We start from the raw sequence: 25,214 nt of genomic DNA, 5'->3' as shown, positions 1-25,214 counted from the left end.
CCAATCTAGAAGTTCGAAATCACGTAAAAAATGCAAGTAGAAAAATAGGGACCACCTTTGGTGGGAAGGTAACAACGTTCTGTGTGCCTTTGGCGTTCAGTCATGCTGGCCACATGACCTCGGAGACGTCTTCGGGCAGCGCTGGCTCTTCAGCTTTGAAATGGAGATGAGCAGCGCCCCCTAGAGTCGGGAACGACTAGCACATATATGCGAGTGGAACTGTTACCTTTTACCTTTATCTATCTGTCTCTATCTATTTATCTATCTTTAATCTGTTGCCTGTCTGTCTGTCTATCTCCCACCTTGATTGTTTTTACAAATAACTCAAGACTTTGAGCGTATTGAACGCTCCTTTTTCCTCTTACTTTCCCCACAACAACAACCTTGTGAGAGGTCCAGCTGGCTTTCATGCCTAAAATGGGACTAGAACTCAGAACACATACACACACACACACACTTGCCTTTTCTCATGCGGCATTTTCACCGCTGCGCCAACTTGGCTTTCACTGAAATTGGATTCAGAGCAGTGAAGAATTCCTTTCCTCTGCTTGGCCTGGAAGCATTTTATTTGTTTGTTTATTGATTAGATTATTATGCCACCTTTATTATTTTTACAAACGACTCATGGAGGTGGTCTTATTCAACAAATCTTCCTATTCCTGTTTTCCAACAACAGTGGCCCTGTGAGGTGGGTGGAGCTGAGAGGGAGGGACTGGCCAAAGTCACCAACACAGATCTCATGCCTAACGCGGGACTAGAATTCACAAATCTCCTGGCGACTGGCCCAAAGTCACCCAGCCGGCTTTCATCCTTAAGACAGGACTAGAATTCACCATCTCCTGGTGATTGGCCCAAAGTCACCCACCTGGCATTTATGCCTAAAGTGGAACTAGAATTCACAGTCTCCTAATGATTGGCCCAAAGTCACCCACCTGGCATTTATGCCTAAAGTGGAACTAGAATTCACAGTCTCCTAATGATTGGCCCAAAGTCACCCACCTGGCATTTATGCCTAAAGTGGAACTAGAATTCACAGTCTCCTAATGATTGGCCCAAAGTCACCCACCTGGCATTTATGCCTAAAGTGGAACTAGAATTCACAGTCTCCTAATGATTGGCCCAAAGTCACCCACCTGGCATTCATGCGTAAGGTGGAACTAGAACTCACCATGTCCGGATGGTTGAACCAAATCACCCAGCTGGCTTTGATGCCAAATGCAAGACTCGAACTCAGGTTCTCCCGCTTTCTAACCTGATGCCTTAACCGCTGGACCAAATTCTCTTTATTTATACATAGGCGAGCCAGGGTCACAGGTAGGGCCCAGCCTGCCGAATGGCTTGGGGGAGCAGCTTCTGCCCTTGGGAAGCATCCCTAAACCCCTATCCCTTGGAAACAAAGATGTTGGTGACTTCTTAGGACATGATTTAGTTGTTGCATGAATCTGGGCTAGTCGCGCGGATGATAGTTTCTGGATAGATTTCACGTGCCCTCTCGAATGGAAACCTTGCCATCTCCTCCTCTTTCATATTACACACAATGGAGCCTAGGGAGGGTTTTCCTGTGGATTTGTCAACTTTTCTCATTTATAACTCGGTAATCGTCAGCTTCATTTTGCGGACAGAGCTTGGAGGAACGAAAACCTTAGATGCTTCTTCTGAATTTCAGTTTGTGCCTTGATTAGGGATTGTGGTGAATAATTCCATGTTCGCGTGAAAGCGAGCCTCATTTGTATTTACTTCATAGGGGTTTGCAAAATCCTTGTGTTACATAGAATGGTTGCATGGATATATTTACCATAGAGAACAAGACACCAGATATAAACACAAGAAAGGATGTGTGGACTTCAATTCCCAGAATTCCCAGTCAGCTTTGCCAGGATTGAGAAAGACTGGACTAATCCATTTCTCTGTCTGGTTTTATGGGAATGGAGAAAGAGGAAGGATGAGATGGAATAAAGAAAACATTTTTCAAATTGATAAGTGTTTTTTAAGGTCATCAGTGGGTCACACCAGCTGCTTTGGGTCAGATTGGAAGACAAAGCAAATGTAGAGGGATGGGTATCTTGAGAAATGGATATGTATTCTGTTATCAGGCAGGGAAAGCTGCAATTTTTGGTGTATGTGTGTATACACAGGAGAGTGTCAGCTATGTGAAATTAGCTTCTTTTTAAAGCGTGAAATTAGCTTCTTTTTAAAGCTGCTTAATTATTCCTAAAGCTGGTCATTGGTTTTTTTGTTATTATAACGATCTTTTTAATTAATTCTTAAAGCTGTCATTGTTTTCTAATTGGGGAAGAAATGAATGGTGAGGGCATGTGTACAGGTAGTCCTCGACGTACATCAGTACATTTAGTGACCGTTCAAAGGTTATAATGGCACTGAAAAAATGTGACTTATGATTATTTTTCACACTTATGACCATTGCAAGATCCCCATGGTCATGTGTCCAAAATTTGAATGCTTGGCAATCTGCTCTTATTTATGACGGTCGCATATTTATGAGTGTCCCGGGGTTACGTGATCCCCTTTTGCGACCTTTTGGCAAGCAAAGTCAACGGGGAAACCAGATTCACTTAAAAACCATGTTATAACCATAATTTAACAACTGCTGTCACTTAATAAATATGGCAAGAAAAGTTGTAAAATGGGGCAAAACTCACTTAGCATCAGAAATGTTGGCTTCAATTGTGGTCATAAATCGAGGACCACCTGTATTTCGAGCTTGAAACTGACTAGCTGTTTCTGCTTCTTAAAACCACTCAGAAGTATCTCCAAAAGTGAGCTGTGTAGCGCACCAAAGTTACAGATTTTTTTTTTAAAAAAAAATTATCCCGCCTTTATTATTTCTACAAATAACTCAAAGCAAACAGTCCTCATAATTCCTTCCTCCTCCTCCTCCTCCTTTCCCCACAACAACCCTGTGAGGTGAATTGGGCTGAGAGATTGAATGACTGACCCAAAAGTCACCCAGCTGGCTTTCATGCCTAAGGCGGGACTCGAACTCATAGACTCCTGCTTTCCATCTTGGTGCCTTAACCACTTTCTCTCTCCCTCCCTCCCTCTCTTGTCTCTTTTCTCATTCTCTCCCTCCGTCTCCTCATTCTCTCACGTTTTCCCACTGTTCCTTATCTGCTGGTTTCGGCAAGGAAAATAATAATAATGAGCATCAACAGGCTTGTCTATGACTTATTACTTAGCGCTGACATGTTTAACTATCCTGTATCTAAATATGCCAGAATAAGGGCACAAAATAAGCCCCTTCTGTCATGTAGGATACCAAGCAGCATGTATACATAAGGCCATTTAAAAGCTAATGAAAAGGATTTGCTTATCTTGGCTCTGGAGCACCAAAAGCCACTTCCTGCTTTAGAGGATCAACTTGGTGAAAAATTCACAGGCCACCAGGAGTAAAATGGAATGTTTTTCTGTCTGCCTTGCATACCTTTATTATTATTGTACTAATTGACTAATCTTCAAGTGCATTAGCATACGGGGGGGGGGGTGTTATTGCAGCCCTAGGAAGAACTTTGCAAAGTGCACAAGTGATCAGACTATGTTTATCAGGGAAAGGTTGAATAAGTTAACCATGGTAAAATATATACATTCATTTCATTCATTTCATTCATTTATTAGATTTCTATACCGCCCTACTCCCGAAGGACTCAGGGCGGTGCACAGCCAAACAATAAAAACACATACAATACAAAATTTAAAAAATAGAATAAAATCAAATTAAATAATTTTGGCCCCGACAAATTTAAAACCCCGTATATATATTCCAAGGCTAGTTGTCTGACAATTGGAGGAGCTATTTGCGGGGGGAAAAAAATAAAATCCTACATTTTATACTTTCGCCTCCTAGAGAGGCACATTCATTCATCTGTGGCAAAAGCAAGCTGCACGCCTACAGATAATCCTTGATTTACGACCACAATTGAACCCCAGATTTTTGTGGCTGAGCAAGACAATTGTTAAGTGAGTTTTGCCCCATTTTACAATCTTTTCTTGCAACAGTTGTTAAGTGAATCACTGCCGTTGTTAAGTCAGTCGCACGATTGTTAAGCGAATATGGATTCCCTATTGACTTTGCTTGTCAGAAGGTTGCAAAAGGGAATCACAGGACCCTGCAACTGTCATAAACGCAGGTCAGTTTCCAAGCATCGGAATTTTGATCACATGATCTTGGGGAATGCTGCAATGGTCATAAGTGTGAAAAATGGTCATAAATCACTCTTTCAATCCCGTTGTAACTTTGAACGGTCACTAAACAAACTTGTAAAGCAGTGTGAAGTATCGTCGCTTTTTTCCGTACTTTTGTAACTTCAGTTGCTAAGTGAACTGTTGTAAGTCGAGGACGACATGTATTGTTATTTCTTCTGTGGCTATTATAGAGTTGTACAACATGCAGTTACAGTTTTCCCAAAAAAGTGCTCCCCACTTCACTTCCTGTTTTAGAATTGGCATATACAATATACAATCGAAGGTTTTTTTTTTAAAAAAAAAGCAAAACCATTTAGAATTGAACTTGTGCAAGTTCTTTTGCCCCTCCCTGTGTTTCCCCAGCCATATAGATAGTCCTCAACTTACAACCATTTGTTTAGTGACTGTGCAAAGTTACAATGGCACTGAAAAAAGCAGGGTGGATTTGATTTAAATCGAGTTGATTTAAATCACAATTTAAATCACTAATAAAAAGGCTTGATTTAAATCAACTCGATTTAAATCATAATTTTTAAAGAGCAACTGTCATCTCTGCTACTCCTTTGACCCACTGTTGACTCACCAATAGTCCCAGTGTTGCAGAATATACAGCCTCCTGCTACATAACTCAGCTCCATTTCATGCTGAATAAACTAAATTGTTTATGTATCTTAAACAGAAAACTATCTTACGATAGATTTTTACCCCAAAAGTTTTTTATTAAAATAAATTTGATAAAAATCAAAAAAATCTGATTTAAATCAAAAAAATCCAATTTAAATTTAAAAAATCTGATTTTTTTAAAAAAAATCATTGATTTTTATCCACCCTGGAAAAAAGTGACGACCGTTTTTTTGATACAACTGTTGTAGCATTTCCCCTTAGTCATGTGATCAAAATTCAGCGACTTGCCAAAGGGCTCGTATTTATGACGGTTGCCATGTCCCACGGTCATGTGATCCCTTTTGCAATCTTTTGACAAGCAAAATGAAGGAGTAAACAAGATTCACTTAACAACCACGTTACTAACTGAAGAACTGCAGGGATTCACTTAACAACGGTGGCAAGAAAGGTGAAAAATGCGGCAAAACTCACTTAACAATTGACTTAGCAATTGAAGTTTTGGGCTCAGTTGTGGTCATAAATTGAGGATTACCTATAACTGGGAATTCTACTTTTTTATTCAAGCGCAGGGGGTCACTTTTATGTTTTAGATAAGATCTCTGCTATGAAGGAAATTCCAGTAGAGGTGATTTATTTTCTTTTTTGGGGGGGGTAAGGTACCAATTAAAATAGACATTTATTTTATTTTTTTATATTTTTTTTTATATTGGATTTCTATACCGCCCTTCTCCCTAAGGACTCAGGGCGGTGTACAGCCAGATTAAAAAACATGCAGAACAAATATTAAAAACAATTAAAAGATATATAAATTTGGCCCAATTAAAACTCATTTACCAATTAAAAACGTTTAAAACATTTAAAAACAGTTAAAAATTTCATCTTAAGCCAGCCCGGCTTGTTTAAATAAATGGGTTTTAAGGGCGCGACGGAAGGCACTGAGGTCTTGGATTCTCCTTATCTCTGGGGGGAGCTGATTCCAGAGGGTAGGTGCCCCCACAGAGAAGGCCCTCCCCCTGGGGGTCACCAGCCTGCATTGTTTGGCTGATGGCACCCCGAGGAGGCCCTCTCTGTGGGAGCGCACGGGTCGCTGGGAGGTCGTCGGTAGCAGCAGGCGGTCTCGCAGATAGCTAGGCCCTATGCCATGGAGCGCTTTAAAGGTGATAACCAACACCTTGAAGCGCACCCGGAAGACAACTGGGAGCCAGTGCAGCTCGCGCAGGAGCGGTGTTACATGGGAGCGCCATGCTGCTCCCGTCACTACCCGCGCTGCTGCGTTCTGGACCAGCTGGAGCCTCCGGGTGCTCCTCAAGGGGAGCCCCATGTAGAGAGCGTTGCAGTAGTCAAGGCGAGAGGTGACGAGGGCGTGAGTGACTGTGCACAGGGAATCCCGATCAAGAAAGGGCCGCAACTGGCGAATCAGGCGAACCTGACAAAAGGTCCCCCTGGTTACAGCCGTCAGATGTTCCTCCAAGGACAGCTGCATATCCAGGAGGACTCCCAGATTGCGAGCCCTCTCTGTGGGGGCCAATGACTCGCCCCCAATAGTCAGTGATGGAGTCAACTGACTATATCGGGATGCCGGGAGCCACAGCCACTCAGTCTTGGAAGGGTTGAGCTTGAGCCTGTTCCTCCCCATCCAGACCCGTACAGCCTCCAGGCACTGGGACATCACTTCAAGGGCATCGTTGGGGTGGCCTGGGGTGGAGATGTACAGCTGGGTGTCATCAGCGTACTGGTGGTATCTCACCCCAAAGCCACGGATGATCTCACCCAGCGGCTTCACATAAATGTTGAACAGAAGGGGCGAGAGGACCGATCCCTGCGGCACTCCACAAATGAGAGGCCTCGAGGTCGACCTCTGCCCCCCTGCCAACACAAACTGCGACCGGTCGGAGAGAAAGGAGGAGAACCACCGCAACACGGTGCCTCCCACCCCCAACTCTTCCAGCCGGTGCAGCATGATACCATGGTCGATGGTATCAAAAGCCGCTGAGAGGTCTAACAGGACCAGAACAGAGGAACAACCCCTGTCCCGAGCCCTCCAGAGATCATCAACCAACGCGACCAATGCCGTTTCTGTGCTGTGCCCAGACCTGAAACCCGACTGGAACGGATCTAGATAAGATGTTTCCTCCAGGAATTGCGGAAACTGTCGTGCGACCACACTCTCAACAACCTTCGCCATAAAGCGAAGGTTGGAGACAGGACGATAGTTGGCCAATATTGCCGGATCCAGACATACGTATTATGGCTGCTGGATGCTACACCATCTTTTTAAAAAATCTTCTTTTAGGTATGAAAGAAACCTATCTTTTAAGTGTTTTTCACAGAGCTTTCATTTCTGGGAAAGGAAGGCAATTTTCAGAAAAAAGTCACTCATCAAAATTATACATTTTTTTTCTACTATTAGGCAAATGTGAGGGGGAAAAAAGAGAAAACATGGATTACTCAATATTGTTGGATGGATGTTTAAGATTACGGTGTTTTTACATTTGAGGAGAAAATAATTTACCTGAAAAAGCTGTCAGTAAATAGGTTAAATTTCTTAATAACTGTTTTAAAACATCTTACTTTTACATATGAAATATGTATCAAATATTTGTAAAGAGTGTGATGTTATTCACTCTGGAATAGAAACATTTATTTTATATACATGGGATGCCATTTTATGAACATTTATTTGAATATACCAGTAGCTTCCAGTATGGAAAACATGCATATATAAATATTGTGGTAAAGATCTCTGAGCGGTCTTTATTAATCACATTCCAAGGTTACTTGTGAGTGATTTTTTTTTTCAGGAATATTCTTCATAGCTCTGTAAAAAAGAATTCCTAAATTTTAAATTGTGAAATCTTGAATGGCGACATATCTTTGGTTTGGGTTTTTGGCATTGGGGTGGGGTGGAGGCAAGATTGCATTTCTCCTTTAAAAAGCAAAAATGTTTTCCCTAGTTCTAGAAATCCAAAGAATATGTGAGGTTCATATGGAGAATTGAAACGTGATATCTATTTAAGGGATAAATTCCTCATCTATTAATACATTTCCTTAAATAACATTTTTCCCACTTGCAAAGTGAAGTGAACTACTGCAGTCTTACAAATGGCACGCTCAGCTTTTTGTAGGCTGTGCATTATTCAGTTGCCTAATTGCACTGCAACTTTTAGGAACTAACCTTCTTTTCACAGAAAAAGGAAAAAATCTCTGAAAATGCACAATTCCTTTATGGAAGATTCCTCTTTCTGGTGGAAACTTTTATTGTTATTCTTAGCTGACTTCCCTGCCTGTCTCTTGAGTATTGACCAACGCATGTTTAGTGCAAAGTTGTTCATACAGTGACAGCAGGTTTTTAAACAGAATTATGAATGTAGCCACCACTGAAAATTGGGCATTTGTAAAAGACAGGTAGTCCTTGACTTATGATCATTTTTCACACTTAACGACCGTTGCAGCATCTCTGGTCAGGTGATGAAAATTCAGACACTTGGTATCTGATTCATATTTGAGACAGTTGCAGTATCCTGGATTCATGTAGCTCCAGTGTCCATTTCCTTCCTTCCTTCCTTCCTTCCTTCCTTCCTTCCTTCCTTCCTTCCTTCCTTCCTTCCTTCCTTCCTTTCTTCCTTCCTTCTCTCTCCTCCCTCCCTTCCTTTTTCCTTCCTTCCTTCCTTCCTCCTCTCCTCTCCCCTCCCTCCCTGCCTTTTTCCTTCCCTTCCTTCCTTCCTTCCTTCCTTCCTTCCTTCCTTCCTTCCTTCCTTCCTCAACAGGGAAGTCAGATTCCCTTAACAAACACAAATATTCACTTAGCAATTGTAGCAAGAAAGGTTGTACAGTGAGGCAACACTCACTTAACAACTGTCTCGCTTAGCATCATAAATTTTGGGCCCAGTTGTGGTCGCAAGTTGAGGTTGACCTGTAATTTTGGAGTCTTGATTCTTCCATAAATGTCCAACTATAATAAAGGCCTTTTATGGGCTGGAAAGTAAAATTGCCTCTTTGGGTTTTATGGGAAATATGGAGGGCCAGTCCCTTTTTCAAAAATTCTCTTGCATGCACTAAAAAAAAAGGAAAAGTTTCAGAAGCAGAAATGCCTTCTCATCCATACCAGAAGGTGGAACAGGAATGTTGAAAGCAGAACCGAGATTGGCCTGCTCCGTTAATCTTTAGTCTGGTGGGAGGGAGAGAGAGAGAGAGATAAAAGCCTCTTCCCAAATTATCTACATGTGCTCAGATGACTTCAAGGAATGCAAGAAGGAATGGGGGGAAAAAACCCCCATTAATCTTTGGCTGGCCCTGCCTTTCAGTTCAAGAGTTTTTGGCTTCCTTTTTATCTGAAGAGTGTAAGGATAAATCCGGAGATACCACAGGAGAGAGAACGCTTCAGAAGTGGTAAATAACGGCTGGTCCTCGACCTACAACCACCCCCGAGCCCAAGATTTCGGTCGCTAAGGGAGACAGTTGTGAAATGAATTTTTCTTCCCCCACCTCACGACGCCAAAGTTGTTCATTGAATCATTGCAGTTGTAAAGTTAATAACCTGGGTGTTAAGTCAATTTGGCTTCCTCCGTTGACTTGCCTTGTAAGGAGGTCCCAAAAGGGGATCACATGACACACACACACACCCCAAGGACATTGCAACGGTCATAAATATGAATCGGTTGCCAAGCGTCCAATTTTGATCACAGGCTTAGGGTTTTCCGCACTTAAAACAGTTGCAGCATCCACGTGATCAAAATTCAGGCGCTTGGCAACTGACTCACATTTATGACCGTTGCAGCGTCCTGGGGCCACGTGATCCCCATTTGAGACCTTCTGACAAGCCAAGTCAATGGGGGAAGCCAGATTCACTTAACAACCGGGTTACTAACTTAACAACTGCAGAGTGGTTAAGCGATTCACTTAACCACTTTGGCAAGAAAGGTCGTAAAATGGAGCAACGTTCCCTCACATCTGTCTCATTTAGCAGTGGAACTTTTGGGCTCGATTGTGGTTGCAAGTGGATTTACAGCAAGGGCTGGTTCATATTATTATTATGAAAAAGCAAAAAGTTGTGATTTGATGTTAATGCCTTATTTTACTGCAACAGAGAGAGTCGGAAGTCAGTGTTTCCTTTTCTTATTTTTTTTTTTCTTATTCTTCCTCACTTCTCTTCCCCCTTTTCCTCCCCACTGCTTTTCTATTGACTTTTTGCATTTTGCAATATTTTATAACTCAATAAAATGTTAGACTGGCATTGCGGTTGCAAGTTGAGAACTCTCTGTAATAGCAGTAATTGATTTACCAGCGGGTGATTATTTTCAGAGAAGCTGTTCAGAAGATCCTTTTTTGGGGGGATCCAACGTAAGGGGAGATGTGGTTCCTCCTTGTTCCTGACCTGATCTTGCACTTTTTTCCACAAGTGACTTCTGAGCCGATAGGATTTGTAACAGAGGCTTGTCTTCTTAGCAGTCTGCTTTTTCAGCTGGCAATGAATGGTGTGTCTTCCTCTTTGAATTGTGGGGCATAAGTCACCATGGCTGTTGAACGTGCGGTCATAGAAACATGTGCAAAAACCAACCGGTGCTTTTTATCACGTTGTGTTCAGCACACACATACACACACACGGATGTGGCTTCACACCTTCGTGGCCATTGTGCAGCTGGTGTCATTTTGCTGAAAGTCAAAGAATCATAACGATGACACGTTTCCTATTGATTTATGTCTCTTAGGAACAGGCTTCCTGTTCTTTGGTGTTTACATGTGCATCTTGTTTGTAGTTGAGTTTCACAAGCTTCCGATTAATTTTACGCCTGTCCGTATTTTCACTAAAGCCCAACTGGTCAAAAAGGGTATTTATCCTCCAGGTAATTTTGTGGTGTCACTGAAGAATATGCCTTTATCTCTGCCCTGAATTAGGGTGGCTATTTCAGAGCCCTGAGGCTTAACACCTTCTTAGATCCCTTGATTAGATGCCAGGGGCCTGTCTCTTGTGTGGGCTTTATTATTTATTATATTTATTATATTTATGCCTTGCGACTCCTTCCAAACTAAATTCACTCACAGTAGGCATGGTTTCCCTTGCTTTCTTTGGGAAGCACAAACCCATTTAATTTTCTAGCAGCTGCTTATACTCTAATAGCAAAATACTGAATTCAGATTAAGCTTTTTCTCTTTTTCAGAGGCTATGAGCTTCCCTTCCCTTCCTTCCTTTCTTCCTTCCCTTTCTTCCTTCTTTCCATTCTTCCATTCCTTCACTTCGCTTCTTCCCTCCCTCCTTTTCTTCCCTTCCCTATCTATCACCCTCCCTCCCCTTTCCTTCCTTCCTTCCTTCCTTCCTTCCTTCCTTCCTTCCTTCCTTCCTTCCTTCCCTTTCTTCCTTCTTTCCATTCTTCCATTCCTTCACTTCGCTTCTTCCCTCCCTCCTTTTCTTCCCTTCCCTATCTATCACCCTCCCTCCCCTTTTCTTCCTTCCTTCCTTCCTTCCTTCCTTCCTTCCTTCCTTCCTTCCTTCCTTCCTTCCTTCCTTCCTTCCTTCCTTCCTTCCTTCCTTCCCAAGCAGTGAGCATATGAACCTCCATAGACATATCCAACACAACTTCCTCCTATTTTCCCCACAACAACAATCCTGTGAGGTGGGGGTTGGGCTGTGATGGAATGGCTCAAAGTTACCCAGACAGCTTTCATGCCAAAGGAAAGACTTGAACTCTTGATCTTCAGCTTTCTATTCCTCTGCCTTAACTACTGCCCTAAATTGCCTCTATTTGGAGTGTTTTCTTTTTTTTTTTTATTTAAAAAGTTTTACAAATACATTTTCTCCCCAGTTTCCCCCCCCCCCCCCCCGCCAGCCTCTCATACTCTTCCTATCCCTCCCCTTTTCCCCCCAGGACTTCCACAAAATAAAATCCTAATCGAAAAATACATTTTATAAAACTTAAACCCCTCCACCCCCTATATACTATTTATACCTTCATAAAACTCAATTAATCTGTCCCTACATAATACATTCATTCAGCTAAAAGCTATCTGATATTTCTATTTGGAGTGTTTTCTATCAATCTACTTACTGTCAGTGTTTGCATCACCTTAACGTTTTTAACTTGGGGTTCTTTTCGGTGCCACTAGAAGTTGACGCTTATTTTAATGGCTGTAAATCAGAAATTCGAAACCAGTATTTTTTTATTATAGGTTACTGTTACGAGGTCTGGCAAACTGGGGCATTAAGAAATTGTGCAACCACTCCGATCCTTGAAAAATGTGCCGCTGAAAATTAACCATTTCGCTGCAAAGAATTTTAGCAGCTAATCCACCATTAGGAAAGGCATTAAATGAAGTTTCACATTAAAGATAATTTGCATGACTTTTAGCTGTAGGCTAGACACTATGTAAAACAGAGTATCTTTTGATATGTTTGGGTGGCTTTTTTTTTTTAAACCCTCTTTTTTTTTTTTAACATCAGGAGAACCAGAAATTGCTTTTTTTTTCTCAGTTGTGTTTTACATTGACTTTGTTTTAACCTTTCTTTTGACAAAAGAGCTTCACAGAATTCTGTCCTTACCCTCTTAAAAAATGCTCGGCTTTGTTCCATTCAGCTGCATGGATCTGAACAGCAAATGGGAAATTGGAGGATGTGTAAGAAATTGATCACATATTCCAGCCAAAGAATATGGACCTGATCCTTATCTCAGAGCTTTGGTTATTTTGGGAAACACTGCTGGGGAAAATCAAGGAGAATCTCAGAACAAAAAACAAATACCATATTTTTCAGAGCATAAGACGCACTCCCCCCCCCCCCAAAATGGCTGGAAATGTCTCTGCGTCTTATACACTGAATGTTGCTGAAGCAACATTTTCGGCCTCCACGCGGTCATGTTTTCGACCTCTGCACACTCTGTTTTAGACCCGTTCCAGGCTGTGGGAATCGCCGCAGCACATTGCCGCCGATCGCCGTCTCCTTGCATTGCATTTTCGGCCTCCACACGCCCTGTTCTTGGCCTTTGAGCTTCGTGTTTTTCACCAGTTCCTGCCGCTACTGCTCCCTGCCACCTGGAAGCAGCCGAAAATGCGATGCTCAGAGGCTGAAAACGCAACGCGCAGAGGTGGCGATCGGCGGCAATATGCTGCGGCAATCCCGGCAGCCTGGAACGGATCTAAAACAGCGTGCGGAGGCCGAAAAAGCAATGCACGGAGGCGCTGATAGGCTGTGGTGATCCCCGCAGCCTGGAACAGCTGATAGGCGGTATTCCGGGAGGCCAATCCAACCGCCAATCAGCTGCTTGTGCGAAATCAGGCTGCAATAACCTGCTGAAGCTGACCAGGCTGTTTGCTGCAAAGACACTAGCCAGATGAATACCGATGGGTGCTGATAGGCAGAGGCAGATTTTTTTTTTCTTATTTTCCTCCCCAAAAACTAATGTGCGTCTTATACTCCGAAAAATACGGATCCTATAACTGTTAAAACCAGCAGAAAGAAAACTGGCTATTTTGATCCAGGTGGGCTGTTATGAAAAATAATTCACAGAAGCATCCATATTCAAGCTTGTCTCTCTAAAGTTTACAATAGGCCTCATCGGTACAGGTAGTCCTTGACTTACAACCGTTCATTTAGTGACCGTTCAAAGTTACAATGGCCCTGAAAAAAGTGGCTTATGACCATTTTTCACACTTAACGACCGTTGTAGAATCCCCATGGATATGCGATCAAAAGTCAGGTGCTTGGAAACCGACTTTTATTTATGACGGTTGCGGTGTCCCGGGCTCATGTCAACACCTTTTGTGAGCTTCTGATCAGCAAAGTCAATGGGGAAGCCAGATTCATTTAATGACCAAATGATCCACTTGACAACTGCAGTGATTCGCTTAACAACTGTGGCAAGAAAGGTCGTAAACCGGAGGCAAAATTTACTTAACCTGTCTTGCTTAAGAATGGAAATGTTGGTCTCCCTTGTGCATATCTCTGTTAAGCATATCTCTGCATGTAGTCCTCGACTTACGACCACAAGGGATCCCAACATTTCTGTTGCTAACTGAAACATTTGTTAGGTGAGTTTTGCCCCATTTTACCACCCTTCTTGCCACAGTTGTTAAGCGAATTACTGCAGTTGTTAAGTGGATCGTTTGGTCATTAAATGAATCTTGCTTCCCCGTTGACTTTTCTGGTCAGATGGTCGCACAAGGGGAACAGGTGAGCCCTGGGGACACTGTCATAAATGCGAGTCACTTGCCAAGCATCTGAATTTTGATCATGTAATCATGGGGATAACTGCAACAGTCGTAAATGTGAAAAATGGTCATAAGTCCCTTTTTTCATTGCCGCTGTAACTTTGAATGGTCACTAAATGAACTGTTATAAATCGAGGACTGCCTGTATTTTTCTAGCTGCGGCTAGTTGCTTGAAGCCTTTTCTGGCCGCTCTTCCTTGTAGCCAGGAAAATGACTTTGATTATGACCCCATATCTAAATAATTCCCCCTGGATGGGTGGATGGAGCCATGTCCTCCCCCCCACAACCCCCCAAAGTATTTATTCTTCTCAACCACTTGCCCATTGCTGGACATAGGGAGTATTTTGTTGAGTGGGGCAAATGACAACTCGGAGGGAGGCCATTTACGTAGACGTGAAAAACAGGCAAGGGGAAAGGCTAAAAGAAATCCCTCAAGGGACACTGACTCATTTGAGTTGCGTTGAGCCCATCCTCGTGACTGCATTTTAAAAAGAGGGGAAAAAAGCCAGAGATATCCAAGACCACAAGTCTCTTGTGTCTGGTGTAGCTCAGCCCCGAGGCAACGGTTGAAAGAATCTGGCCAGGCACTCTTATCGTTTTAAATATATCTTGGCGCGCTCTTAAACCGTTAGGACTCTAAAGTTCATCCCAGTTAGCTTTTCAGGAAGGTTAAGCCATTTTTGCCTTTCAATTGTGGTTGAATATCCTCGGGTTAGTTTATGTACATTAAACCTGGGATTTTTTTTCTCTCTCTCTCTCTTTTTCAGGTGCTGGAAAACTATTCTGATGGACCCATGACCCCGAAACAGATTCTGCAGGTGATAGAAACGGAGGGCCTAAAGGAAATGAGGTTAGTCCTGTTCTTCCTGCTAAGTCGAAGGATGGAGGAGCTAAAATTGGCTTCCTTCTTTTTCCCTCACTTTCTTCTCTTCGGCCTTTCCGCTTTGGAATGCCTTAGGGTGACTTTTAGCTTGGGTTGGAGGATTTCCTGACTTGTCTTGCATGGTGCCCTTTGTTCAAGTTAGTACGTTTTGTTGGGTTTGTCACCACCAGGTAAGGGGGGTGGGTGAACATCATGGAAGGGCATAGAAGAGAATATCTGTAGTTGAGGGTTGAATTGTGGGGGTCCTTGGTGCCTTCTGAGCTTGGTGGTTTTCTTGGAGAGGTTTCATTACCAAATTAAGGAACATCAGCAGTGCTGCCCAAAGGTGCTTTTTCAAGAGGCAACTTGGACTTTATGGTTTTTCTTTGAAGACGTTTTGCTTCTCATTCAAGAAGCTTCTTCAGCTCTGACTGAATGGTGGAGGATGGAAGAATTTACTCAGCAAGGAGTATAAATCCTTCCATTCCCCGCCATCCAGTCAGAGCCAAAGAAACTTATTGAATGAGAAGCGAAACGTCTTCAAAGAATAAAACCAGAAAGTCCATTTGCCTCTTGAAAAAGCACCTTTGGGCAGCACTGCTGATTCAAAGAAAAACCGAAAAGTCCAGTTGCTTCTTGAAAAAGCACCTTTGGCTGACCTGGATGACTGAGAATCTCCATAGGCATCAGCAGTGCTAAAAGGGTCGATGTGGGGTTTGCAGAGAGGAGGGGAAGAAGAAGAGGAAGATTATGGGGTCCTTGGTGCTCTCTGGGGTTGGTTGTTTTCTGGGAGAGGTTTCGTGACCCAACTAGGGAACAACAACAGTGCAAACCCCTCTCCCTTTCAGCACTGATGACGTTCCCTATTCAGTTAATGAAACATCTGCAAGAAAAAAAAACATATTCAGAGAGCACCAAGGTTCCCATAGGCATCGTCCTGTTCCACTCGGCAAACTACCCTCCTAGCACCGATGATGTTATCTAATTGGGTTGGGAAACATCCAAAACAGCCAAGCTCAGAAAAGAGGAGACGGACCAAGGACCTCCTCCTCCTCCCTGCAAACCCCCCTCCTTTCTGGCACTGAAGATGTTAACCTACTTGAGTAATGAAACATCTGCAAGAAAACCGCCAAGCTCAGAGAGCAGCCAGGACCCCACATGGCAAGGTTTATTTCTGTGAGCTTGGAGTGACAGTCCTATCTATTTAGCGCAGCTAAACTTTGTTTTATTTTTCTGAGACAAAAAGCTGTTACTGTTAAGTGTTCTTGTCTGATTAAACATGAACATTTACAAAGAGTTTTTCCAGAAAGTTATGTGAGTCTGTCTTCAGGGTTGGGATGTTTTGCTTCTTGCCAGCCAGATCAAAGGCTAACCCTATTAATCATGCTGCCACTGAATGGCTCACTCAGGGTGGGTTTTTTTCTTTTAACCACAGGCCGTATTTTGACAATGATACGCCTTTGTTTCTTGGGGGGGGCGCGGGGGGGGTGAGTTAAACTATCTTTTGAGTCTCTTCTGATCATAGGAAGGAACAGATGCAAATAAAATTGGCCTCAATCTGTTCCAGCATTAAGTGAAGAAGGGCTACTTCGTTGATTTTTTCCCCCTTCCAAATCTTTTTTCTGTCCTTCTGTCGCTCTGTACCTGGGCCCGTGAAAGCAGGGAGGATATAGTCAATACTAGGGATGAGGAGGTCCCAAATGTGAGGGTTGAGGCTCTAGAAAGAGTGCAGAGAAGAGCAAACACAGGTGATTAGGGGGGCTGGAGGCTAAAACATATGAAGAACGGTTGCAGGAATTCGGTAGATCTAGTTTAATGAAAAGAAGGACTAAGGGAGACATGAGAGCAGTGTTCCAATATCTAAGAGGCTGCCACAAAGAGGAGGGGATCAAGCTATTCTCCAAAACACCTGAAGGCAGGACAAGAAGCAACGGAAGGAAATTAATCAAGGAGAGAATTGATTAAGAATCTCCTGGAATTGAGGAGAAATTTCATAACCGTTAGAACAATTAACCAGTGGAACAGCTTGCCACCAGAAGTTGTGGGTCCTCCATCCCTGGAGATTTTAAAGAAAAGATTGCATAACCATTTGTCTGGAATGGTCTAGGGCCGTGATGGTGAACCTATGGCACGCGTGCCACAGCTGGCATGTGTAGCCATATTGGTGAGCACGAGAGCTCAGCTCCGTTGCGCATGTGCGGGCCGGCCAGCTGATTTTCAGGCCTTCTGGGCCCACCGGAAGTAGGGAAACAGGCTGTTTCCTGCCTCCAGAGGGCCTCAGGGTGGTGGTGGGGAAGGCCCGTTTTTCTCTCCCCAGGCTCCAGAGGCTTTCTAGGAGCCTGGGGAGGGCGAAAACGGGGGTGGGGAAGGGTTTGGAACAGTTTCGTTAGGGCAGTATGTAGTTTTTCAGTGTATGAGCCGACTTCCTTTTTTAAAAAAATAAATTGAAACCGAAGCTCTCTTGAGGGGTTCAAGATTGAAAAACAAATTTTAGAACTACTTTCAGTTCTGTTTTTCTTCGCCTTTTCCTCTTTAGAGAACTCTCCTCTCCAGATGCTGTAGATCGTTTTCTTCCAACTGTATTTTTACCAGCGTTAACAAGTTTTGGAGTACAAACTTATAATGAAGGAAATACTAGAGACAATAAACAATGAAAAAACTAAACTTAAGCAAAAAATCGAAGAGAAACCCCCAAATTGTAAAAACCCAGATTTTTGCCAGTGCTAAATATTGTATGGTGTGTGTGTATACATACCCATACACCAACCATATAGAAATCATTGCTTTACAAAAAAAGACATTACCTAATAATTCTACTTTGTTACCGTAAAATATCAGGTAGTTCTCAATTTACAACCATTGTTTAGTGACCGTTCAAAGTTACAATGGGACTGAAAAAAGAGACTTATGGCTGGTTTTCACAGTTATGACCACTGCAGGATCCCCATGGTCATGTGATCAGAATTCGGACGCTTGGCAGCCGACTCATGTTTACGACAGTCGCAGTGTCCCGGGATCACATGATCCCCTTTTGCGATCTCCCGCAAAGCAGTGTCCATGAGGAAGCCAGATTCACTTAACAGCCATGTTACTAACTGAGCAACAGCAGTGATTCACATAACAACTGTGGCAAGAAAGGTCATAAAACGCAACACAACTTAGCAACAGAAATGTGGGGCTCAATTGTGGTCGTAAGCCGAGGACTAACTGTAACATGGCTTTTCCAAAATAAGAGGCTCGTTTCTGGGAGCCAGTCCTTAATACCTGGATGAATATTGCTTTCCCAATTCTCAGACAAAGCCAGAGGCTGTTTTTTGACAGCATTAGTCAAACGATACCCGGGCAGCCTGAATTTTGTCTAGCCAGCCAAAGCAGTAGCTTCTTTGCCCAGTGGAGGCTAAAGTGGATGGGGAACAGCCTGGGAGAATTGCTACACAAAGGGGAGCTGGAGGTAGGGGGTCCACGGTGTTGGATCCAAACTTACTTGTCCTTGAAATAAACTTACAGAAATTCAAAACACACATAACCAGCTCTTGGGCTAGCTCCATATTCTGGAGATTAACCAGAACAAGACAAAACTCCCTGCTTGATTATCAGCAGAGGATCTGGAAACTCCTTGCATCCATTTGGGACCTGAGCTGCAGCATTCTCCTTCCTTCCTTCCTTCCATCCTTCCTTCCTTCCTTCTTCCTATCTATCTATCTTATCTATCTGTTCCCTCCATCATTCTTTCTCTTTTTCTTCCCTCCCTCCCTCCCTTTTTTCTTTCTTTCCTTCCTTCCTTCGTTCCTTCCTGTCTCTCTCTCTTTTTGTTTTTATCTTTCTGTTTCTCTTCCCTCCATCTTTCTTTCTCTTTTTCCTCCCTCCCTCCCGTCTCTCTCTCTCTCTCTCTCTCTCTTTCTCTGTTTCTCCTTCCTGCATTCCCCTCTCTCTTCTTTCTTTCTTTCTTTCTTTCTTTCTTTCTTTCTTTCTTTCTTTCTTTCTTTCTTTCTTTCTTTCTTTCTTTCTTCTCTCCATCTTTCTTTCTTTCTCTTTTTCTTCCCTCCCTCCCTCTCTCCCTCCTTCCTTTCCTTCCTTCCTTGTCTTGCCAGAAGATGACTCTGGGCAGCATATAATATGTTGGATTATCAGAATTTGCCACAGTTGTTTGTTTCACTAGTTCCAAAGCAACCTATGTCTCGACTGACAGATTGAATTATGCCTGTTTTCCCCCCTGCAGTGGCACATCCCCGCTGGCCTGCCTGAACGCGATGCTTCACTCCAATTCAAGAAGCTGCGATGGGCTTTTTTATAAGCTTCCTGGCCGGATCAGCCTATTTACTCTCAAGGTAAGGCCAGGTTTCTGTTCCTTTAATCCAGAGACTGGGTGAAGGTGTAACTGACTGCTGAATTTTGTATGAATTTAGCACCTGACGGGGATAAGATCTAGAACTTGTCATTAGCCAGTTTTGGCCACAGATCAGTAAATATTCGACCTTAAATAGGAATATTGTGTCATGCTGCACTTATGACAGCTCCCTTGCATGCCTTCTGTCTGACATGGTGGCTGTCACAGTCCTTGCAGATACAGTATAAAGCAGGGGTCTCCAACTGTGGCAACTTTAAGACCTGTGGACTTCAATTCCCAGAATTCCTCAGCCAGCTTTGGTGGCTGAGGAATTCTGGGAGTTGAAGTCCACAGGTCTTAAAGTTGCCACAGTTGGAGACCCCTGGTATAGAAGACTCATTCCAGTAGAGAGAGGTTGTTGTTGTTGTTGTTGTTGTTGTTGTTGTTGTTATTGTTTAGATTTCTATAACGCTTCATAGTGCTGTACAGCCCACTCTAAGCGGTTTACAAAGTTAGCATATAGCATATTAGCATATTGCATTAGCATTAGCATATTGCCCCCAACAATCTGGTTCCCCAGTCTGAAAGCTCGGAAGACTAAACCTCTAGTCCTGGTCACTGACCCAAATTGGATCCTGCAGAATAAGCATTGGTGGGTTGCCTCCGGTTCACACTGGTTCTATAGAACCAGTAGTAAAACCGGTGGGAGGCTATACCCACCGACCCTGACGTCATCAAAATGCTTCTGTGCTTGCGCAGAAGAACGTGCACATGTGCGCGCTGCCCCGCTGCGAACCAGTAGTAAAGGTAAGTAGAACCCACCCCTTAGAATAAGCACTGTACATACGGTGTATGACTGTATGTAAAACATACAGAATAAGGACTAGCACTACCACCATGTGGGACAGGCAGACAGAAGAGTAGCAGAGCGTAGCCATGAACATAAGCTAACAGAAAGAATGAAACTCCTGAATGTCACAACACACGGACAGATTCAACCGTAGTTCCAACTTGGAAAAACTGTGAGCATCCTAGACTAAGTCAGATGCTAGGGTATTCTTGAAAGCTTGACATTCAGACAAATCAGCCATCAATAGATACAGAGTGATAATCCATATTTACACCACATTCAAATAAGACAACAAAAAGCTGAGAAGGAAGCAAAACAAGACTAGAAATTAGCAGCTAACACCCAGATAAGCAGGGATTAACACCAAACAAACAGTCAACCAGAAAACAATACCCTAGTCAAGGAGAAAAACCACACCCCACCAACACTAGCAGGACAAGCCACCATACTGCATATAAACAGGAAACAAACCTCACACTCACCGAGCACTGTTGCCTAGTTGGGTAATGAAAAGTCTGCAAGCAAACAACCAAGCTCAGAGAGCCCCGAGGACTCCACAATTATGTTTTAATTTATATTGGCTAACCACTGCAGCTGGCTCAAAATGAATACAGTTGCTACTACCCAGTAGCTGAATAGTGGGACCTTAAGAGGTCACCAGTATCCATATAGACCTGCCCTCTGGCTCCCCAGACACAACTTCTCCAAGCTCTGATTGGTTCTTCCAGAAAGCAGCTGCCCAGTGGTCTCGGACCCTCGCTGGACCTGAAGGAGAAGAGCTGGACGATGCGGAGAGCAGCGGTTCCAATGAAGCTGCCAGCACTGTGAGCGGCGATAATGACGGTAAGTGTGCTCCTACTCGGAGCTCACCTCCTCCGGCTGCTTCCTCCGTAGCTATTTTTATTTTAATTTATTTTAATTTTATTTTATCATTTAACTCATATGCCACCCACCTCTCTTGGGGGTAATTCTAGGTGGCTTACAATAATTAAAAACATTAAAACAATAAATGGAAATAGCACTTAAAGATTTCTAACCTGCCCCACAGTGCCTCTAGGCGGTTTACAACGTAGAAACCTTATTTGATTCTCGGCCCTCAACAATCTGAGTCCTCGTTTTACCGACCTCGGAAGGCTGAGTCAATCTTGATCCCTGTCAGGCTCGAACTCCAGGCTGTGGGCAGAGTCAGCCTGCAGTACTGCATTCTCACCGCAGCGCCACCATTAAATTAATTTAAAATTGACAAAGATGGGGAGGAAGTGGGCAAGATGCATGGGGGTGAGTGGGTGGGGAGTGGGGTCTTAGCCCATCAACCACCGTTAGAGTGATGCACCCCCATTGGGGGTCCAGGCCAGAGCCAGCTCCTCAGGCTCTTTCGGAAGGGGGAATCTCCCCTTGGGGGCAGGATGTTCCAAAGGGCAGGAGCCACAGCAGAAAAGGCTCTTTTCCTGCATCCCACCAGGCGGCATTCCTTGACGGACGGGTCCTCTTCCACCATCACAGGTGGGAGAGGCTATTCTCATCAAGGTGAGACGGCTCCTCAGGTAGCCTGGTCCCAGGCCGTGCAGGGCTTTAAAGGTGATAACCAACACCTTGCGTTGGACCCAGAAGCAAACAGGCAATCAGCGGAGCTCACAAAAGGGTTGTCAGGGTTCCATAGCAAGCAGGTGGATTCCTCCAAGAACAGCTTTATTGGAAATATCATATTGGCACAGATCTGGTGAAAACCGACTCCGAAGGGTCCCACGGTTCTCACCTACCGTATTTTTCAGAGTATAAGACGCACCTTTTCCCCCCCCCCCAAAAGAGGGTGAAAATTTAGGTGCATCTTATACACCAAATGTAGCCCCCCACCCACCCACTGGCCCCCACCCTTTGGCCTCTGCCTTGCAGCAGTTTACCTCCTTGCAAGCAAACAGCAAGAAGAAACAGCTCCTTTCAGCTTCAGCACAGTCTAATTAGCCCAAGTTGATTGGATCGGCCTCCCGACTCTCAGCTGTTTTGCGCAGAGCTCTGCTGCTTGTTGCAAGGAAGTAAATTGCTGGAGCAGATTTTTTTTCCCCTTGCGCTAATCAAGCTGTGCCAAAAACGAAAATGAAAGTAAAGCAGGCTGTTTGCTGCCATGAGGCAAAATTGCTCAGAGGCAGAGGGAGATTTCTTTTTCTTCTTTTCCTCACCAAAAAAGGTAGGTGCATCTTATACTCCGGTGTGTCTTATACTCCAAAAAATACGGTGATTAAAAGCAAAAAGTTTTCACTTTCTCAAAACAATCGGTCACATCGTCCAATCGCGGCTCCGTCTGGTTGCCTGGCGACACCACCCTTCCTTCCTCCGACCAGCTGTGGGAATGTCCTTGGTTCTCAAGAGAAAATACTTTATTTTGGCTACAAAGCCCCAACTATCTCAATTCCCCCCTCCCTCCCCATCCCTCAGCTCCAGTGTGGTCATAACGCTGTGGGTCACCCTAAGAGCCCCGGAACTGCCCAGAGGACTGCATTCTGATGCTAGGATTCCTTTCTTTCTAGTTTCTCTGGATGAAACCTCTTCCAACGCCTCCTGTTCCACAGAGTCCCAGAGCAAGAGCTCGCTTGCTCTCCGAGAGAGCACCAGAACAGCGTCTCAGGTAGGAAGGCCGGAGAGGAGCTCCGCAGACCATGGGTGAGCACAGCCCCGGAGGTGCCAAAAAAGCCAACACACTTCTAGGCTGCATCGACAGAGGGATGGAATCAAGGTTACATGAAAGTGTTAATACCATTTTATAAGGCCTTGGTGAGATCATACCTAGAAAGAGTGCAGAGAAGAGCAACAAAGAGGATTAGAGGGATGGAAGGTAAAACATGAACAACGGTTGCTGGAACTGGGCATGGCTAGTCTAATGAAAAGGAGGACTAGGGGTGGACAGGATAGGAGTCTTCCAATATCTCAGGGGTTGCCACAAAGAAGAGGGAGTCAAGCTGTTCTCCAAAGCCCCTGAGGGCAGGACAAGAAGCAACGGGTGGAAACTCATCAAGGAGAGAAGCAACGTAGAACTAAGGAGGGATTTCCTGACAGTGAGAACAATTAACTAGTGGAACTGCTTGCCTTCAGAAACCGTGAACGTTCCATCACTGGAGGTTTTTAAGAAGAGACTAGACAGTCACTTATCTGAAATGGTATAGGTTCTCCTGCCAGAACAGGGGGCTGGTCTAGAAGACCTCCAAGGTCCCTTCCAGCTCTATTTTATTCTAATTTACACGAGTGGAGGCTAAAACATATGAAGAACGGTTACAGGAACTGGGTATGTCTAGTCTAGTGAAGAGAAGGATTAGGGGAGACATGATAGCAGTGTTCTGATATCTCAGGGGCTGCCCCAAAGAAGAGGGAGTCAAGCTCTTCTCCAAAGCACCTGAGGGCAGGACAAGAAGCAACGGGTGGAAATTAAATCAAAGAGAGAAGCAACCTAGAAATAAGGAGACAATTCCTAAAAGTGGGAACAATTAATCAGTGGAACGGCTTGCTTCCAGAAGTTGTGAATTCTCCCAACACTGGAAGTTTTAAAGAAGATGTTGGATAACCATTTGTCTGAAATGGTATAGGGTTTCCTGGCTGAACGGGGTTGGACTAGAGGACCTCCCAGGTCCCTTCCAACTCTTTTATTCTATTCTGTTCCGTGTCGCAAAGAGAAAGCTACCTTTATTCCCCCTGAACTCCCCTATTATTACTACTACTACTACTACCACTACTACTACTATTCCCCCTAGCATCGCTTCTAGTTAAACCCCACAGAGGGTTTGGTGGCCAGCTTCCTCTCTGTTTATAAACAGCTGCAGAGCCCCCCCTGCTCTGTGTGACCCATTTTAAATAGAATTAAATGTGGGAAGACTTTAAAGAGCCTCGTGAATTAGAAAAAGGAAATGGAAGCTGCACAATTTGTCAAGGCTGTAAAATTGTAATCTTGACCAGCGGGGAAGAGGCCTTTCAAAGATTTGGGATAGAAGCGAGGTTGAGCTGGTGGCAGTCTCATTTGCCAGTTGGACCTGGAATTTGGCACAGCAGCTGCGTAAACCTGGGCTCGGAGGCTGCCTCTGACTGCTAGAGAGGAGTTTGGCCAAAGCTTGGCCAGACTTTTATTAAAATCCCCCAAAGACAGGCCTCTGGATGAGTCATCTAAGAATCTTTTGTTGACCTGGATAGAATAATTGGAGCAAAAACACCCCTGGATTATCTGGTGGAGAGTTGGTGTGCTTTTTACGAGAATTACATCCTGTATTTCAGCATTAATTTAATTTACGGTGACTGTGTTGTGAACAGAAATGGGAGCGAAGCAACAGCATGTATGTTAAAAGGAAGAGAGTCTTCAGAGGCCACTTACTAACCCAGGGGTCTGAGATGGGGCTGGGGAATTCTGGGAGCTGAAGTCTACAGGTCTTAATGTTGCCAAGTTGGAGACCCCTGGTCAAACCCCCTGACTGGTGCAGGAAATTAAGTGCAAAGAACATTCACAGATGGTGGTCGTACCCGAAGGCCTCAATGCAGAAATTCTTTCTCCCCGTCTCTTAATCTGGATGGCACAATGGCTCAGCGGTTAGGACAACAGGGCTTGTCAGCTGGAAAGCCGGCAGCCCTGGTTCGAGACCCGAGCGCCACTTGCAGTCAGGTGAGCTTCCGTTACTTGCTCCAGCTCCTGCCAGCCTAGCAGTTTGAAAGCAAGAAAATGCGAGTAGATAAATAGGTACCACTTCGGTGGGAAGGTAGAGCTGGAAATGTCTTTGGGCAGCGCCAGCTCAATGGCCTGGAAACGGAGATGAGCAGCACCCCCCTAAGGTCAGCAACAGCCAGGGGAGTAAAATCCGCAGGGACTCCATTACTTCTACTTTTATCTCTTACTCTTAAGCAGTTCCTTTGACAATCCCCAATTGCTGTTAAAAATATTATTATAAATATTCAGCTGAAATTTAGCATCCTGTAACTCAAACCCTTTTTAATTTAGTTACAGCTTTTTGAGGTGGCAAAGAATGAGTTTTTACTGGGTGTGAGTGACAGCCCTTAATGCCCTTAAACAATTTTATTTTCCCCTTTTGTCTTTCTTTTACCAGGTTAAATCTTTACTTTGCTGGTAAAACTGGCTTCATGTGACTTCCTGCTTTTCTTTCCCTCCCCTGTTCCAACTCTAC

At 44.0% G+C, this 25,214-nt stretch overlaps 1 protein-coding gene across 1 annotated transcript in view; it reads left to right on the top strand.

Moving 5' to 3' along the window:
• The window catches only part of ASXL1 (ASXL transcriptional regulator 1), a 43,771-nt gene that overhangs the window by 2,727 nt on the left and 15,830 nt on the right, over nucleotides 1-25,214 (top strand). Inside the window, exons 2-5 of the mRNA XM_087888948.1 lie at nucleotides 14,790-14,872; nucleotides 19,104-19,212; nucleotides 20,790-20,904; nucleotides 22,587-22,684. Of these exons, the coding sequence (XP_087745074.1) occupies nucleotides 14,790-14,872; nucleotides 19,104-19,212; nucleotides 20,790-20,904; nucleotides 22,587-22,684 (405 nt within the window). The remainder of the gene's footprint in view (nucleotides 1-14,789; nucleotides 14,873-19,103; nucleotides 19,213-20,789; nucleotides 20,905-22,586; nucleotides 22,685-25,214) is intronic.

Source organism: Pantherophis guttatus, chromosome 3 (assembly GCF_059756535.1).
Source record: "Pantherophis guttatus breed Tessera chromosome 3, ASM5975653v1, whole genome shotgun sequence".
Classification (NCBI taxonomy): Eukaryota; Metazoa; Chordata; class Lepidosauria; order Squamata; family Colubridae; genus Pantherophis; species Pantherophis guttatus.
This window is presented reverse-complemented; position numbering and strand designations above follow the sequence as displayed.